The 18,420-nt window shown below is 40.4% G+C and overlaps 1 protein-coding gene across 4 annotated transcripts in view; it reads right to left on the reverse strand.

Annotated features, from left to right (window-relative positions):
• The window catches only part of lrrc28 (leucine rich repeat containing 28), an 88,248-nt gene that overhangs the window by 55,681 nt on the left and 14,147 nt on the right, over positions 1-18,420 (reverse strand). For all 4 annotated transcript variants that reach the window (XM_059952717.1, XM_059952716.1, XM_059952715.1 and 1 more), the window contains exons 2-6: positions 16,383-16,456; positions 15,551-15,766; positions 14,285-14,325; positions 10,972-11,009; positions 5,772-5,909 (exon numbers count right to left, since the gene is read on the reverse strand). In XM_059952717.1, the coding sequence (XP_059808700.1) occupies positions 5,772-5,909; positions 10,972-11,009; positions 14,285-14,325; positions 15,551-15,718 (385 nt within the window). In that variant the 5' untranslated portion in view covers positions 15,719-15,766; positions 16,383-16,456. The remainder of the gene's footprint in view (positions 1-5,771; positions 5,910-10,971; positions 11,010-14,284; positions 14,326-15,550; positions 15,767-16,382; positions 16,457-18,420) is intronic.

Here is an 18,420-nt window from a genome sequence, read left to right on the forward strand (position 1 = left end):
CAGAATGCCTAGTAGACCAGAGGGTGTGGGTATCAGAGCAGAAAAAGATTGAAATCATAAGCTGGAGTTAAATAGAGCAAATCTTAACACATACACAACATAATTTTCCAGTAGCCCAATCATATCGAGATCAAGAAAGGGGTCAACACACAGGTCCAAGTGAGGTTTAAAAAAGGAGCATTCAAGGGTGTTTTTCTGGCAGCCCAATCGAATTAAGAGCAAGAGAGGAGACAACTCACAGGTTCGTGAGTGAGATTTTAAGTTTTTGGGGGCTTTCAGCATTTTCTGGCAGCCCAATCAAATCGCAATTCACCATCAAGGGCTAATAAAATTAAGGAAGGGACAAGTGGAGTGGCCATTGAGTGAGTGGACTAGTGTTAGAGTGGGGAGGCTTTGGCACTTCAGGCTTCGCGAGAACAGGGTTGGGCGAGGTATGTATCTGGAAAAATTTCTTCATTATTCTTCATTCTTTGCCTGTTAGTGCATAGTTAGACCAGTAAGAGTGGCTCCATGAGCTGTATTGTGTTCTTTATGTGAGATGTGGGAATTCTGGAAGGCCTCCAGCCTCCTGGGTAACCACATCTGCACCAGGTGCACCGAGCTGCAGCTCCTCAGAGATCATGTTAAGGACTGGAGCTACAGCACGATGATCTTCCACTCAAATAGGAAAGTGAAGAGGTGATAGCTAGAAGCTCCTGGTAGATAGTGACCCCTAAGTAGCAGAAGGCAGATACCTAGGTGACTGTCAAGAGAGGGAAAAGAAATTGGCAGCCAGTGTGGAGTACCCCTGTGGGTATTCCCCTCAATAGTGACTATACCACTTGATACTGATGGGGGTGGGGGGGGAATGACTCACCAAGGGGAAGCTGCAGCAGTGGGGTCTCTGGCACTAAGTCTGGTGCTATGGATCTGAAGAGCAGTGGGGAGAAGAGGATTACAGTAGTGATAGTTAGAGGAGTAGGCACGAGATACTGTGGACACGATAGAGATACCCAGATGGTATGTTGCCTCCCAGCTGCCAGGGTCAGGAACTTCTCGAATCAGGTCCATGGCATTCTAAAGGGGGAGGGTGTGCCAGCAGAAGTCTTGATACACATTGGCACGAAAGACGTAGGTAGGAAAAGGGAGAAGGTCCTGAAGAGCAAATGTTCAAAGGTTCATTTAATATCAGAGAACATAAACAATATACAACCTGAAATTCTTGCTCTTCAGCTTTCTACCTAGGGAGCTAGGTACAAAGCTGAAAAAGCAGGACCTCCAGGGTTGTAATCCCTGGATTGCTGCCTGTGCCAGTGAAGGTAAGAATAGGATGATTCAGCTGATGAGTACATGGCCAAGGAACTAATACAGGGGACTGGGTTTCAGGTATAAAACCATAAGACCATAAGACATAGGAGCAGAATTAGGCCATTCAGCCCATCAAGTCTGTCCTGCCATTCCATCATGGCTGATCCCAGATCCCACTCAACCCCATATACCTGCCTTCCCACCATAACCTTTGATGTTCTGACCAATCAGGAAGCTATCAATTTTCACTTTAAGTATACCCATGCTCTTTGTCTCCACAGCTGTCTGCAGCAGAGCATTCCACAGATTCACTATTCTCTGGCTAAAAAAAAGTTACCTCTAAAGGGTCGCCCCTCAATTTTGAGGCTGTGCCCTCTAGTTCTGGATACCCCCACCATAGGAAACATCCTCTCCACATCCACTTCATCTAGTCCTTTCAACATTTGATAGGTTTCAGCGAGGTCCCCCCACATTCTTCTGAATTCCATTGAGCACAGGCCCAAAGCTGCTAAACACTGCTCATATGCCAACCCCATTGCTCCCAGAATCACCCTCGTGAACCTCCTCATGAACTCTGTCCAATGACAACGCATCCTTTCTGAGATATGGGGCACCAAACTCTTGGCAATACTCCAAGCACAGCCTGAGCAGTGTCCTATAAAGCCTCAGCATTATCTCTTTGTTTTTATATTCTTTTCCCCTTGAAATGAAGGCCAACATTACATTCGCCTTTTAGATCATTGGGATCTTATCTGGAGAAAGGGTACAAAAAGGACGGATTACACCTAAACCCCAAAGGGGATGAATATCCTTGCAGGCAGGTTTGCTAGAACTGTTGGGGAGGGTTTAAATTAATTTCGCAGGGTAATAGGAAACTGAGTGATAGGGCTGAGGATGGGATAATTGGTATATAAACAGAGGCAGTGTGCAGTGAGACTGTCAGGAAGGATAGGCAAAATTGCAGGCAGTGGAATGAGTTGCAGTGTAATGGGGACAAAATCTAAAAGGGTGCTGAATACAGAACTGAAGGTGTCATATTTGAATGCTTAGTATATAGAATAAGGTAGATGACCTTGTTGTGCAGTTAGAGACTGGTAGGTATAACCTTGTGGGTTGGGGTCCTGAGTGAAACAACATTTTAGTTAGGAGCTTAACATCCAAGGATACACTGCATTGCAAGGTCAGGCCGGTAGGCAGAGGCATGGCTCTGTGGCTTCAAAATGAAATCAAATCCTTAGAAAAGAGTGACATAGGACCAGAAGATTTAGAGTCTTTGTGGGTACAGTTAAGAAACTGCAAGGGTATAAAGCCCCTGGTGGGAGTTAATGTATATTCAGGACTCTGAACAGTAGCCAGGATGTGAGCTACAAATTACAACAGAAGGTAGAAAATGCATACCAAAAGGGCAATGTTACAAATGTCAGAGGGGATTTCAATATGCAGGTAGATTGGGAAAATCAGGTTGATGCCAGATCCCAAGATAGGGAGAATGCCTATGGGATGGCTTTTTAGAGCAGCTCCTGGTCCAGCCTCTAGGGGATCAGCTATTCGAGATTAGGTGTTGGACAATGAACCAGATTTGATTAGGAAACTTAAGGTAAAGGAATCCTTAGAAGGCGGTGATCATAATATCATAGAATTCATCCTGCAACTTGAGAGGGAGAAGCAGAGTCAATTGTGTCAATATTACTGTGGAGTGAAGGGAATTACAGAAGGAATAAAAGAGGAGCTGGTCAAAGTTGATTGGAAAGGGATACTAGCAGTAATGACAGAGCTGCAATGGCTGGAGATGCTGGGAGCAATTTGAAAGACGCAGGATGGATACATTCCAAAGAGGAAGTCTTTGTAAGGCAGGATGACATAACCATGGCTGACAAGAAAATCAAAGCCAATATAAAAGCAAAAGAGAGGGCATATAACAGAGCAAAAATTAATGGGATAACACAGGATTGGGAAGCTTAAAAAAAACAACAGAAGGGTAAGTTTTATAAAAGCTATAAGGAGAGAAGATGAAATATGAAGGTAAGATAGCCAATAATATCAAGGAGGATACCAAAAGTTTTTTCTGATTAATAGAGTAAAGGAGAGTCAAGAGTAGATATCTGATGACTGGAAAATGACGTTGGAGACGTAGTATTGGAGGACAAGGAAATGGTAGACGCACTGAAAAAGTACTTTGCATCAGTCTTCACTGTGGAAGAACTAGCAGTGGTCCAGAAGTTCAAGAATATCAGGGGCAGAAGTGAGTGCAGTTGCTATTACTAGGGAGAAGGTGCTTAGGAAGCTGAAAGGTCTGAAGGTCGATAAGTCACCTGAATCAGAGGGACCATATCCCAGGGTTTTGAAAGAAGGAGCTGAAGAGATTAGTAATTGCATTAGTAATGATCTTTCAAAAATCATTAGATTCTGGCATAGTTCTGGAGGACTAGAAAAGTGCAAGTATCACTCTACTCTTTAAGAAGGAAAAGGGGGGGGGGGAGCAGGAACAACATTATAGGACAGTTATCCTGACCTCAGCAGTTAGGAAGATGTTGGAATCGATTGTTAAGGATGAGGTTTTGTGGTACTTGGAGGCACATGGTAACAAAGCCAAAGTCAGCATGGTTTCCTAAGGAAAAGTCCTGCCTGAGAAATCTGTTGGAACCCTTTGAGAAAATAGCAAGCAGGATGTAGATGTGTACTTTAATTTTCAGACAGAAAGCCTTCGAAGGCTTCATGCTGCACATGAAGCTGCTGAGCAAGATTAGAATCCATATTACTGGAAAGGTACTAGTGGGTACAGAGCATTGGCTGATTGGCAGGAGGCAAAGAGTGGGAATAAAGGGAACCTTTTTTGATTGGCTGCCAGTGACCAGTAGTGTTCCGCAGGAACTGGTGTTGGGACTGCTTCATTTTACGCTGTATGTCAATAATTTGGATCACAGAATTAATGGCTTTGAGGCTAATTTTGCAGACTATAGGTGGAGGTGCAGATAGTGTTGAGGAAGCAGGGGGCTGCAGAAGGACTTAGACAGATTCAGAAAAGGAGCAAAGAAGTGGCAGATCAAATATAGTTTCAGGAAGTGAATGGTCATGTGCTTTGGTAGAGACAACAAATACTATTTTCTAAATGGGAAGAAAATTCAAAAATCTAAAGTGCAAAGGGACTTGTGAGTCCTCGTGCAGAATTTCCTACAGGGTTAACTTGCAAGTTGAGTCAGTGGTGAGGAGGGCAAATGCAATGTTAGCATTCATTTCAAGAGGTCTAGAATATAAAAACAAGGATGTAATGCTGAGGCTTTATAAAGCACTAGTGAGGCCTCACTTGCAGTACTGTGAGCAGTTTTGGGCTAAGAAAAGATGTGCTGATGTTGGAGCAGGTTCAAAGAAGGTTCACAAAAATGATTCCAGAAGTTAAAAGCTCATCATATAAGAAGTGATAGGGAATCTCACTGAAACCTTTCAAAAACTGAAAGGCCTTGATAGACTGGATGTGGAGAGGATATTTCCTATAGTGCGGGAGTCTAGGACCAGAGGGCACAACCTCAGAATACGGGGATATCCATTTAGAATTGAGATGAGGAGGAATTTCTTTAGCCAGAAGGTGGTGAATCAGTGGAATTTTTTGCCACATGGAGCTGTGGAGGCCAGGTCATTGAGTGTACTTAAGGTGGACGTCGATAAATTCTTGGTAAGTTAGGGCATGAAAGGTTACAGGGAGAAGGCAGAAGAATTGGGTTGAAAGGGAAAAGGACCATCCATGATGAAATGGCAGAGCAGTCTCAATGGGCTGAATCACCTAATTCTACTCCTCTGTCTTATAATCGCTTATGGTCTTGAAATCAAGGAGCAGAAGGATGAAGCCATCAAAAGAGCAATTCACAAATGACGAAATTTGATTTTGAAAAAGAAGCAATGCAAGCCATAGTATTATGGATGAAGCATGACAGGGGCAAGTGCACGGAACATTTCAAATTTCATAATGAGTCACATGAAAGATATAAATCAAGAAAAGCTCCTGATCTCTCTGCACCAATAACCAACAAGTTACACTTAGGTACACACAAATGACTGAATTCAGAAAAACAAAATCAAAAGCCCTGACAATAATTCTGTTTCTTTGTGGATATTTCTACAGGATCAGTAAATGTTCATGAAATAATTAGCAAGATGTATTCAATATTATAAAGCCAAAGTCAACTACTAAAACATCAATACATTTAAACCATTTTCCTTTCTTTACAATTAAAGGTATTTTTGTAAGCCTTATTCATGTTAAGTCAGCTTTCATAAATTGATTAATTTTTGAGTACAATCATTTAAAGAACTCATACTAAATACTAAAGATGATGAAAATATTACCTACATTATAATAAATATATTTTTTTCAATTATATCAGATTCAGATACCTAAAAGGATAGGAAATCAATTTGTCTCTCCACATGTGTACTTAGAAAACAATTCCAATGTCTTCCACAGATTGTACTTCAGGCCACTTCCTTACCAGAAGGAAGAAATTTCAGTCGGTTGTTCATCAATCGCAGATGCCGTAAAGATCTCAACTGACCAATCTCAGGGCAAAGGATAGCCAAGGCGTTATTACTAAGATCCAATGTCTGAAGTTTAACCAGGGTGCCAATTGCTAGAATAGAAAGAAAAAAAATGTAAAATTAACATTATCATCACTAATTTTAAATGCTTTGGGATTCAGGAAAGCTATTTTCTAAAATTTCAGAAAAGTTTTGTTTATTTGTGATATGACTAGTAGAATATACTTGAACAGTGAACCAGTGGATGTGGTGTATTTGAATTTTCACAAGAGGTTCCATACAGGAGGATGGTCAGCAAAGCTAGAGCGCACAAAATCAGGGTAATACGTTTAACTTGAGAACTGGTTGGACTGCAGAAGCCAAGAGTGGGATTAAAAAAGGTCATCACAGGTTGACGGGCTGTGACCAGAGCAAGGGGTCAGTGCTTGCATCACAACAATCCTTGATCTATGTGGAAGGAACCAAAAGTTGTTTTACTAAGTTTGATACAAAACTGCATGGATTGTGAGTACAGATAAGGATACAGACCAGTTAAGAGGATGGGAGAAAGAAATATAGCAATGCAATATAATGTGGAAATATGTGTATTATCCACTTTGGTAAACAAGAACCATGGTAACTTTTAAATGGTGAGAGATTGAACATGTTTACATTCAAAGAGAACAAAGTGCCCTTACATATAAATCACTGAAAGCCAAGGGTGCAGAATGCTGGCCTTCATTAACATAAGATAACAGCAGCAGAATTAGGACATTTGGTCCATTGCCTCTATTCCACCATTCCATCATGGCTGACTTATTATCAATGAATTCCACAAATTCACCACCAACCAGTGAAAGAAATTCCTCCTTATCTCCGTTCCTTGCATTCTGATGTTGTTTCAATGAAATTCTCCCCTCATTTTTCTAAACTCCAGAGTTTACTGGCCCAGCACCATCAAACATTCCTCATACATTAACCCTTTAATTCATGGTATCATTCTCATGAACTATCCAACACCAACACATCCTTTCTTAGATTACAAGAGGATTGGGGAACAGAGATAAAAATAATTTATTACTATCATACAGAGCCTTGGAAGACTGCACTGGGAGTTCTCTGGAGAGTTTTAGTTTGTCTTGTAAAAATCTGGCATATTTGCAATAGGGAATGAATGGTGAACAGTCATTAGGCTGATTCCAAAGATTGCTGATGGGCTATATAAAGAAGATATTGAGGTCCATATTCTCTTAGGTTTAGAGGATTGAAAGTAGATCTCATTGGAACACAAAATTTGTAAGGAGTTTGAGAGGCAGATTACAGGGAGACTGCTTCCCTAGCTGAAGAGTCTAGAAATCGTATTACTAGTCTCACAATAAGGATAGGCATTCAGCACTGAGGTGAAGAGAATTTTCCTCATGTGGACACCGGTGAATTTCTGAAATTCTCTGTCCTGATGGCTGTGGAGGCTCAAGGAATGTATTAATTCACAAAAGAGATTAATGCATTTCTGGATATAAAGAGAATGACAGGATATAACAATAGTTCAGGGAAATGGATCTGTACTAGAAGATCAACTATGATCACAGCAAATTGTGAACCATGCTTGAAGAGTCAAATGTCCCAGCATGTGTGCCAATGTTTTTAAATTATTATATCAATGATTGTTTATTTGGACGATGTCGACCAAATCCTAATGCTCAGCTACTTTTCCAACTGTTCTTAAATGAATTACATATGCTCAGTAGAAAGAGTAGCTGTAATGAATTATTTATAAACCAAACATTACACAATAGAAGTACACCACCTAATGTTAACATGCTGAAAACAAGATATTGCCAATCATGATTTAAAGGCAACTACTATTTCATAAATAACCCTTCAGGTTACCTTTATTTTAAAGGATTACAAAATATAACTAAAATTAACTATAGCTTCATGGAACTGAACTATTACCCCTTTAAAATTGTGCAAGCATAGATTTGTTTCTCATCCTGTGGATGTCAGCTAAGATAGTTTGCTCTTCAAAATAGCTTACCACAATGGTTTAAATGATGAATCACTTCAGCATACATTTTTTAATCATTTGCAATCTGGTCCAGAAAGACCATAATCACAATCATAATTGAAGATCCATCAGACAATTTCAACACCATCAATATCCCAAGAGTCACCACCAACTAGAAACATAACTGATTTATCCATGTAGATATATGATTATAAAGCAGTTCTATTACAGGGAGTATTGTGGCATTTGATTTTCATCCTGAGCCCCGAACACTTTTCTCTCTCAGCACAACATAAGTATGATGGAACATTCTTATTTTCCTGGATAGCAAAGCTCCAAAAATGCAGAAGAAGTTCAGCAACATTCATGTCAGAACTGCTCACTTAATTGACACACAAATCTCGGGACTAATCGCTCACTCAATCATTGTGTGCACCTTGGGCATATAATCGCAACTACAAACTGCAATGATGCAAGTCACCATGGCTTCTTCAATATTACCTTCCTGAAATACTTACTACCTAAACAGAAAAGAACAACAAGCACATAGCGCCTCCACTCTTGTAAGGTATAGCAGCATCTTCTAATGAACTATAGCACTTCAAGGTGGTGGCTCACCAATGAAGCCAATTGGGTACCAGTGTTAAACAGTGGCTTGTTTATGATAGCCAATATTCAAAAATGAATTTTAAAAAATAATCTGCATTCTGCTAAAGAGAGTGACCATGAGAGAGAAAAAAGAAGCAAAAATTTATACTCTCCCTCATTCCCCTGTAGGAATCATAGCCTGAATGACTTGTTCCCTTTCGCATCTGATGTTGCCTTTTTTAAAAATATTGTGATAATGACAAAATAGTCTGCTAACATCTCCACCAATTTGTGGAAATATTCATATTAGTTTATTATCACTTCATGGACAAAGGTACAGTGAAAGGCCTGCCTTGCATACTGTCCATACAGATCAAATCAATACACCGTGCATTATGGTAGAACAGTAACAATGCAGAATAAAGTGTAGCAGCAACCAAAAAAATGTAAGTAAACAATAAAATAAGACATTACGAAGTATTTTGTAAGGTCAATAGTCATTTTATCATTCAAGAGTCTGAAAACAGCAGGACAGAAGCTGTGTAGAGCCGAGTGGTATGCAGTTTCAGACTTTTGTAGCATCTGCCTAATGGGAGAGGATAGATGGGGTCTTTGACTTTCCTACCTGTTTCACTAAGGCAGGGGTCGGCAACATTTACCACTGAAAGAGCCAATATGGACCCATTTCCCACAGAAAAGAAAACACTGGGAGCCACAAAACCCGTTTGACATTTAAAATGAAATAACACCGCATACAATGGTTTTTTTTTGCCTTTTGCTATGTATAAAGAAACTATAATGTGTTGCATTTATGAAATTGATGAACTCCTGCAGAGAAAACGAAATTACATTTCTGCATGCAACAAAAACATTTTGAACTCCGAAACAAAGACGTTGGGTTGAAGGTTACTCCATAGTTAGCCTACCTTGGATCGAAGAATTAAAAGAAAGTGTGCACTGGCGGGTGTCAGGCATTGGCAGTGGTGATGTATATTAATAGCGATAAAAAAACACGTAGCGGTGTGCTACACGCAGCGCTAAAATAAAGATACTGCAGTCAAAGGTAACTTTATTCGAACTAAACAGCTTTGCTTTAAAGCCTCCCTCAACCCGTCCCCGTGGGCGTGGATGCTCCAAAAGACACGTACTCACAAACCCCCGTAGGCTATCTCCCTTAGCCGGAACGATGGCTAATTGTGAGCCGGTTCGGATGTGCCAGGAAATGGGGTCTCCACAACGTTTTATTTAGATTGTACAAGATCACCACAATCTTCAAATTTCGAATTACATTTCAAAAACTAACAAACCACGGGGAGCCGCAGCACAGAGATGAAAGAGGCGCATGCGGCTCCAGAGCCGCGGGTTGCCAACCCCTGCACTAAGGGAACAAAAGGTATAGACAGAAACAAGAGAAAGTCTGCAGATGCTGGAAATGAAAGTAATACGCACAAAATGCTGGAGGAACTAAGCAGGCCAGAGTAAACAGTCCATGTTCCAGGCCGAGACCCCTCAGCAGCACTGGAAAAAAAGAGATGAGAAGTCAAAGTAAGAAGGTGGGGGGAGGGGAGGAAGAAGTACAAGGTAGTAAGTGACAGATGAAACTGTGGGAGTGGGGGGGGGGTTGAAGAAAAGAGCTGGGAAGTCAATTAGTGAAAGACACAAAGGGCTAGAGAAGGGGGAATTTGATAGGAGAGGACAGAAGGTCACGGAAGAAAGGGAAGGGGGAGGAGCACCAGAGGGAGGTGACGGGCACGTAAGGAGATAAGGTGAAAGATGAAAATGCAAATAGGGAATGGTGAAAGAGAAGTGAGGTGGGGTACAATTACCGAAGTTCGAGGATGCTATGCAGATAGAATATAAGGTGTTGCTCCTCCAACCTGAACATAGACAGAGTCCATATTGGGGTTTTCCTGAATGTGTTGTGACCTGCAGTTTTTTGCAGTCACATGTAGAGCAGTTGCCATATCAAGCTGTCATGCATCCAATGCTTTAAATGGTGCACTATAAAAATTGGTAATGGTTGACAAGAACATGCCAAATTTCTTTCGCCTCCAGAGGAAGCAGAGACTGTGATGAGCTTTGCTATGACAGCAATTCAGTTGGACCAGGACAAGCTATTAGTGATGTTCACTCCTCGGAACATGAATGTTTTCAATCTCAACACCGTGTATGTAGACAGGAGCATGTGTACTTTCCCCCTTCTTGAAGGTAACAACCAGCTCTTTTGTTTTGATGACACTGAAAGAAAGATTGTTGTCATGACACCATGTCAGTAAGCTTTGAATATCCTTCCTGTACTCCAATTAATCATTATTTGAGATAAGGCCCACTACGATGGTATGGTTTGTAAACTTCCAGATGGAGTTAAAGCAGAATATAATAGCACCAAATATATTGCTATCCTCCAGTCATGCTGAATCCCCATCTTCAGTGTCTTTTCAACAGCACTCCTGAAGTACATTCACCATAAGATCTGCAGTAGTTTGGAGTCAATAAATGCTGTCTTTGCCAATAATGCAATATTATGAGCATATTTGAATACTGAAACAGCAAATATTTTTTGTAAAGATTATGCTTACCTTCTGGAATTGCTTCTATGTTATTGGAATGCAAATATCTAGAAAATAAAATGGGTTGCATCTTAACTCAGAAAGTAACTATTTATTCTCATAATTTACATAATGCCAGCATTCAAAAAAGGTTGTGATATATTATAGAAAGTAGCTAACATTTAACCATTGAGTCAAACACTAGTGTCAAGATAATGTTTGACTTACCAGGTTTTCAAGAATCAGTTAAGAAATATAAGTATAGCACTTTGATTGTTTAGCATAAGGAACTGAATCTAAGGGTAATTTTGTTGTACAAGGGTTCCAGATGCCATAATATTCTTATTGACTCATTAGAAATAGATGTTTGTTCAAAAATACTCTTCAATTTGTTCATCTTAAATAATTTTCCTGTTCAAATTATTTTCCCCGAGTTGTTCGAACACACCATCCATCCAGAAAAGATAATGCAACAAAATCCTCTTGTGCAGAATTGCACTCAATGCAAAATGAAATTTAATAAAATTATTATTCAGAAACACAGATTTAAAAGTGTTAATCAGAGGTGTGCTGAAGGAGTGGAAATAGTTTCCCTCTTTCATCTGGCAAAACTGGTCCTCACTCTCAATAATTTCTCCAAACCCAAGGGTAACTGCATGGACTCCAGCTATGCCTGCCTTTTCATTGGGTGTGTGAACCAGTCTGTGTTTTAAGCCTACACTGGTAACACTTCCCAATTCTTTTTATGCTACAATGATGACTGCTTTGTTGCTGCTTCCTGCACCCATGCTGAGTTCATCATTTTCATAAACTTTGTCTCCAACTTCCACCCTGCCATCAAATTTAATTGGTCCGTCTCTGACACCTCTTCCGCCTTTCTTGATCTTTCTGTCTCCATTTCAAAGAGACAGATTATCTTCTTTTTTGCAAACCTACTGGCTTCACAGTTATCTTGACTATACCTCTTCCCACACTGTATCCTGTAAAAATGCTATTCCCTTTTCTCAGTTCCTCCGGTCTCCATCGCATCTGTTCTCAGGTTGAAGCTTTCCAATCTAGAATATGTGAGATGTCATCTTCTTTCAAAGAATGGGGTTTTCCTTTAACCACTATTGATGCTGCCCTCATCCACAACTCTTCCATTTCCCACACATTTGCCATCATACCTTCTCCTCTCCACCACAACGGAGTAGGGCTCCTCTCATCCTTATCAAGCTACAAATGTGCATTACTAGCACATCATTCTCCGTAACTTTGACCACATACAATGGGATTTTACCACACTGAGTACATCTTTCCTACCCTCCCCCTCCACTTTCTATGACTCCTTTTTCTACTCGTCCCTCCTCACTGATCTCCTTCCTGACACTTATCCCTGTGGTATACCTGGTACAAATGCTACACCTGCCCTTACACCTCCTCCCTCACCATCATTCGGGGCCCCAAACAGTTCTTCCAGGTGAGGTGATATTTCACCTGGGAGACTGTCAGGGTCATCAATTGGATCTGGTGCTTCCAGTATGGCATTCTGCACATCAATGAAACCCAATGTAGACTTGATCGAACAACTTCAGTCCGTCCACCACAAAAGGCAGGATCTCCAAGTGGCCACTTGTTTCAATTCAACTTCCCATTCCCAACATATCTATCCGTGGCCTCCTCTGCATCCACAATGAGGCCACACTCAGTTTGGAAGAGCAACGCATCATATTCTGTCTCAGTAGCCTCCCACCTGGTGGCATAAACATCAATTTCTCTAACTTCTGGTAATTTCTCCCTCTTCCCCTTCTTTTTCCATTCCCCATTATGGTTCTCGTCTCACTCCTTCTCAACTGCCCATCACTTCCTTCGATGACCCTCATGGTCTTATGACCCTCTTTCTCTTTCTGCCATGGTTCACTTTTCTCTCCTATAAGATTCCTTCTTCTTCAGCCCCTTACCTCTTCCACCAATTAGTTTCCAGCTTCTTACTTCTTCCCCACCTCCGTCCCCAAACTTTCTTGTTTGGGCCTCTGCCCCATTCCTCTCTTAATCTTAATGAAGGATCTCGGCCATAAATATCAACTGTCTATTCCCCTCTACACATGCTGCCTGACTTGCTGAGTTCCTTCAGCATTTCTATGCATTGCATTTGTTGGTGTAAAATGCTATTAGTTATCGGCAAATTAAGCAATTTAAATCTATACATTGCATTTATAATATACATGTATTTGAAGGAGACGAGTCTTACAAGGTGAACCAGCATGTAATTGCCCTTCCCTTACTGCTCTTGAAAAGGTGGTGGTAAGCTGCCTTCTTGAACTGCAGCAGTCATGAGGCATGACTATACCCACAATGGTTTTAGGGAGTGATTTCAAAGATTTTGGCCAACAGCCGTGAAGGAGTGGTGATATCCTTTCATGTCAGGATGGCTACTAAGTGCTGTCTGATGTCAGGACGGCAACTTTTAGATAGTGGTGTTCCCATTCTTGTACTTTTTGACTTGTAGAGTTCGTGTGTTTGGAAGGAGCTGTCTAACGAGTATTGGTGAGTTGCTGCAGTGCATCCTATAAGAGAGTACAAACTGTTGCTACTGTGCTATCCATAGCCTACTCTACTGACACGATGAGAGCACACTTAGGTCGGAGGAATAATACATCATATTCTGTCTGGGTAGTTTCCAACCTGGTGGCATGAACACAATTTCTCTAACTTCCACTAATTTTTCTCCCCTTCTCATTCTCTCTTTCGGTTCTGGTTCCCCTCTTACCCATTCTCTTCTTCTCACCTGCCTATCACCTCCCTGATGGTGGAATGAATGAATGATTGCGCACAGGGTGCCCATAAAGCTTGCTACTAAATGCTGTGTGATGTCGAGCTTATTGAGCGTTGTTGAAGCTGCAGTCATTCAGGCAAGTGGAGAGTATTTCATAGCACTCATAATTTGAACTTTGTGGATGGTAGACAGACTTTAGGGAGTCAAGAGATGAGTTACTCACCATAAGATTCCTAGCCTCTGACCTGCACTTGTAGTCACATTGTATATATGGCTATTTCACTTCAGTACCCAGGTACGTTCATTGTTAATTTTACTTAAAGATACAGAAAGGTAACAGGACCTTCTGGACCATGAGCCTGCGCTACCCAAATACACCATGTGACCAATTAACTTACTAACCTTGGAATGTGGGAGGAAACTGGAGCACCCAGGGAAACCCATGCGGGCACAGAGAGAACATACAAGCTCCGCTAGCCACTATACCACAGTGCAAACTATGCTGTTCCCTTAATGGTGCCAAAGAAGATATAATGAAATAAAATCCATGTGAACTAAGCAACAAATAAACAAAGAACTGATACTCACAATTCAATAAGATTTGGAAGCTTCTGTCCAAGGTTTTCTGGCTAAAAATAATAAAATATAGCGCTTACAATTTTTTTTCATGTGTTTATAGGTGACCCTTTGGAAGTGTAAAATTGAATTTACAAAAGCAATCTCATATTTCTCCTTCATGGTATGACAGCAGCCCACACAAAACTACAATGCAATCTGCTCGGTTGCTGCTGGTTTTAAGGTTTCCACAGTGATGTGTTCCCATATGTTCCCAAGTACAAATGAAATCACTGTTATGTAGCAATTTCATCTGTCAAAGAGAACAAAATGCTGAAGTCCAAATATAAATTGCTGTCATCTATTTCCCCCCCAGGTTGAGGTATTCATTCAGCAGCTCTCATGAACTGAATGGCAATTAACATATCCCAATCTCCAAAAAGAGCACAAATGAAGCAACTAATGTAGCTCCAAAATCTTTTATCTTTGGCTACTGGAATAATTCCATCTTCCTTTTGTTTTCACAGAGCAGTATCACGTTCATTTTGGTTCCTTCCTTGATTTTTACTACCCCTCTCTCACTTTCTAGGCTTCTGTTATGCACAATCGTTGCACTCTGAAATCTTATCCAAGGGAACATTACTTGCTTGTGGACAATAAAACATGCTAAGATGCCATAAACACAAGATGTTCTGCAGATGCTGGAAATCCAGAACAATGCACTCAAAAATTGCTGGAAGAACTCGGCAATTCATACAGCAACTACGGCGGGGAATAAAAAGCTAACAAAGGATCTCAGCCCTAACACTGACCATTTATTACCCTCCACTGATTCTGTCTGACCTGCTCAATTCCTTCAGCACTTTGTGTGATGATGTTTTGATACCACCCAATTAGAGAAGTAGGATGATCGTCATTTGACTTCCACTCAAATTTCCAATAGTGCAAGTTGTAGGCAATAGGGACCCTTGCTATTTTTGTTAGTATCCTAATCACCATTTTGTCTGTAATCAGCTACCTCAGATCAGACTGACCACAAATCACAGGAACAGAATTAGGCCATTTGGCCCATCAAGTCTGCTCCACCATTCCATCACATCTGATTTATTATCCATCTCAATCCCATTCTCTTGCACATCAAACATGTAAAACCTTCCAGTTCTACATTCAGCCTGATATGGGCACAAGTTAAAATATACCTTTCAGCCACTAAACCTAATAAAGTTGGTATCACAAAAGCACCCACAAAACTTGCCTTAAAAACAGAAAGCAACCAAGTACCAGAAATGTTAAAAATACCAGAGTTGTTAATGAATTCATCTTCATATAGAGATGCTCTAAGTGATGTGAGCCACCATCTTTCAGTAGTTCATGAGGGAATTTGCGGAGGTTCTTGTAATTTAGGTACAGATTTCTGTGCTTCTCCTGCTTGGCAACTGTGATTATTTTCCACAGCTCCGTGTTCATGATCAAGTTCTTTTAAGCAGTAGCCACTATATCATGTATTCATGGTTCCTTTTGAAAAAGAAAGTCTTAGGTAACTCAAAAAACAAAATTAATCCTTTTGCAATTCATCATCATTAACCAAAGACAATAAAAGAAAATATAGTTACAATTTTCCGAAAGATACAGTCATCAAAATATTAAACACTCTTTAAAATATTTGTAACCCAATTTTACTTTAATAATCATATTTTGAACAGCTTAGTTATGCTTTGTGAGCAATACAAGTTATTTCAACATTTTTAAGGTACAAACTAACAAAGTAAAACAAATAGTGCAAAAGCAATTTTTGCTTAATATATGGGTGAAAGTGCAGACAGACCCATGTTAAGGGGTTGAGGGGGGCGGGGGGGGGAGGCAAGATGAGGGAATTTGTGTTCCAAAAAGAAGGTCCATATTGTGATTCCCCATATCACAAAGCTGTATCATCTTCAAAATTATCAAGAAAATGCAAGCCGAGAAAAGGTTCCACGTCAAATTATTTATTTATACATAAACCCCACAAGAACAAATTTTATTTTGGCAAATCTTTGGATTGTTATTTGTGAATTCTATAAGGGTGAAATTTTGTAACCCGAAAGGCCAGTACCTCAAATTTCTTAGTGGTATTGTAATGCAAATGTCTTACCTGTACAACTGTATTGCAGACATAGCTTTATTACTAGTACGTCATTCGGCTTATTGTCACCACTGGTTTTATGCCTGATAGAAATTCAGAAAATCAGAAAAGAGATCATTTATTTATAAAGCTGTCCTACTACCTGGTACAGGTTACATGCCACAGAAAGCTTTCTATTTTTCAAACTTAATGTACCACAGGATGTTCACTTGAAGCTTTCCAGTTGATAAGATGCATGTTAAGATGCAGGACAAACTTGACTATAAATTTCTAACAGCAGAAGTCATCAATAACAGAAATCCTTGCTATTTTGTTAGCATTCCTGCCATCATCTTGTAATATAACCGTTTACATCAGATAAGACACAGAACCTTTTCAGTTCAAGCGACTCAGTAGCAATTTAAAACTTACGACCTTTGTGTTGGGTCATATTTTATCAATATTCAGTTTATCTGAGTATTTTCCATCTCTTAAAATGTACTTGCATTGGGACAAATTAACTTAAGAAATTATGACACCAAAGTAACAAAGGCATAACAGCACATTTTGTTTTTCAAATATCATACACACCAGGAACAAAGCAATGGAGATGCTGCTGCAGAAACTGTAAAACAAAAGACTAATTTTAAACATGTGAAACCCACCCAAATGCTCTTGTAAACTAACCCTTAAAATTGTTGGACATGGAAGCAAATCAAATCAGACCATACCCACAAAATAATGCCCACAAGGACAAGCAAAATTACAAGATTAAAACTGCGCTCTTCAAATCTCTCCCATTTTCTTAATACCCGGGAAACAGTGAGCACAATATAGAGATTTGTTTCTCAAATCAATTAGCTACTTAGTTACAAATTAATATGACTAATACACAACAATGAACCCACATAATTAGTCAGAAGAATAAAGAATGCAAGAGATAGTAGAAGTCAGGTATTCAGGCCCCCCTGCTTGCTGTAACATTTAATAAAATTATGCCACTAACATCACATCCTATGATTCTCTTAATAACCAAAAATCTATCATCCTCTGCCTTCATAATTAAGCTTCATGTCAAGTCACTTTTTATTGTCATCTTGACCATAACTGCTGGTACTGTACTGATTCACCATCAATAACTCTCGGAGACAGGAAGTGAACGATAGGCTTTTATTAGCAGCAAAAGGGACCACGACATCTCGGAGACTGAGGGAGGAGCAGTGCCCCAATCGCCTTTATACCGGGATCTATGGGAGGAGCCACAGGAGCAGTCAGCAGAGGGGCGTGTCCAGACAGGTATACATAGTTTACCACATGTACACAGTGAAAATGAGACATTTTTCAGGGCCATGGTGCTACATCAAACAGTACAAAAACTACACTGAACTACGTAAAACAACACAAAAACTACACTAGAGTACAGACCTACACAGGACTGCATAAAGTGCACAAAACAGCGCAGGCATTACAATAAATAATAAACAAGACAAAAGGCACAATAGAGGGCAGTAAGTTGGTGTCAGTCCAGACTCTGGTTATTAAGGTGTCTGATGGCTTGGGGGAAGAAACTGTTACACAGTCTTATTGTGAGAGCCTGAATGCTTCGGTGCCTTTTCCCAGATGGCAGGAGGGAGAAGAGTTTGTATGAGGGGTGCGTGGGGTCCTTCATAATGTTGTTTGCTTTGCGGATGCAGCGTGTGGTGTAAGTTTCTGCAATGGCGGGAACAGAGACCCTGATGATCTTCTCAGCTGACCTCAATATTTGCTGCAGGGTCTTGTGATTTGAGATGGTGCAATTTCCGAACCAGGCAGTGATGCAGCTGCTCAGGATGCTCTCAATACAACCCCTGTAGAATGTGGTGAGGATGGGGGGGTGGGAGATGGACTTTCCTCAGCCTTCACAGAAAATAGAGACACTGCTGGGCTTTCTTTGCTATGGAGCTGGGGTTGAGGGACCAGGTGAACTCCAAGAAATATGGTGCTCTCAACAATCTCTACCAAGGAGCCATTGATGTTCAGCGGAGAGTGTCCACTGCATAGAGAAATATCTTCTCATCATCAACTTAAA

Source organism: Hypanus sabinus, chromosome 28 (assembly GCF_030144855.1).
Source record: "Hypanus sabinus isolate sHypSab1 chromosome 28, sHypSab1.hap1, whole genome shotgun sequence".
NCBI lineage: Eukaryota > Metazoa > Chordata > Chondrichthyes > Myliobatiformes > Dasyatidae > Hypanus > Hypanus sabinus.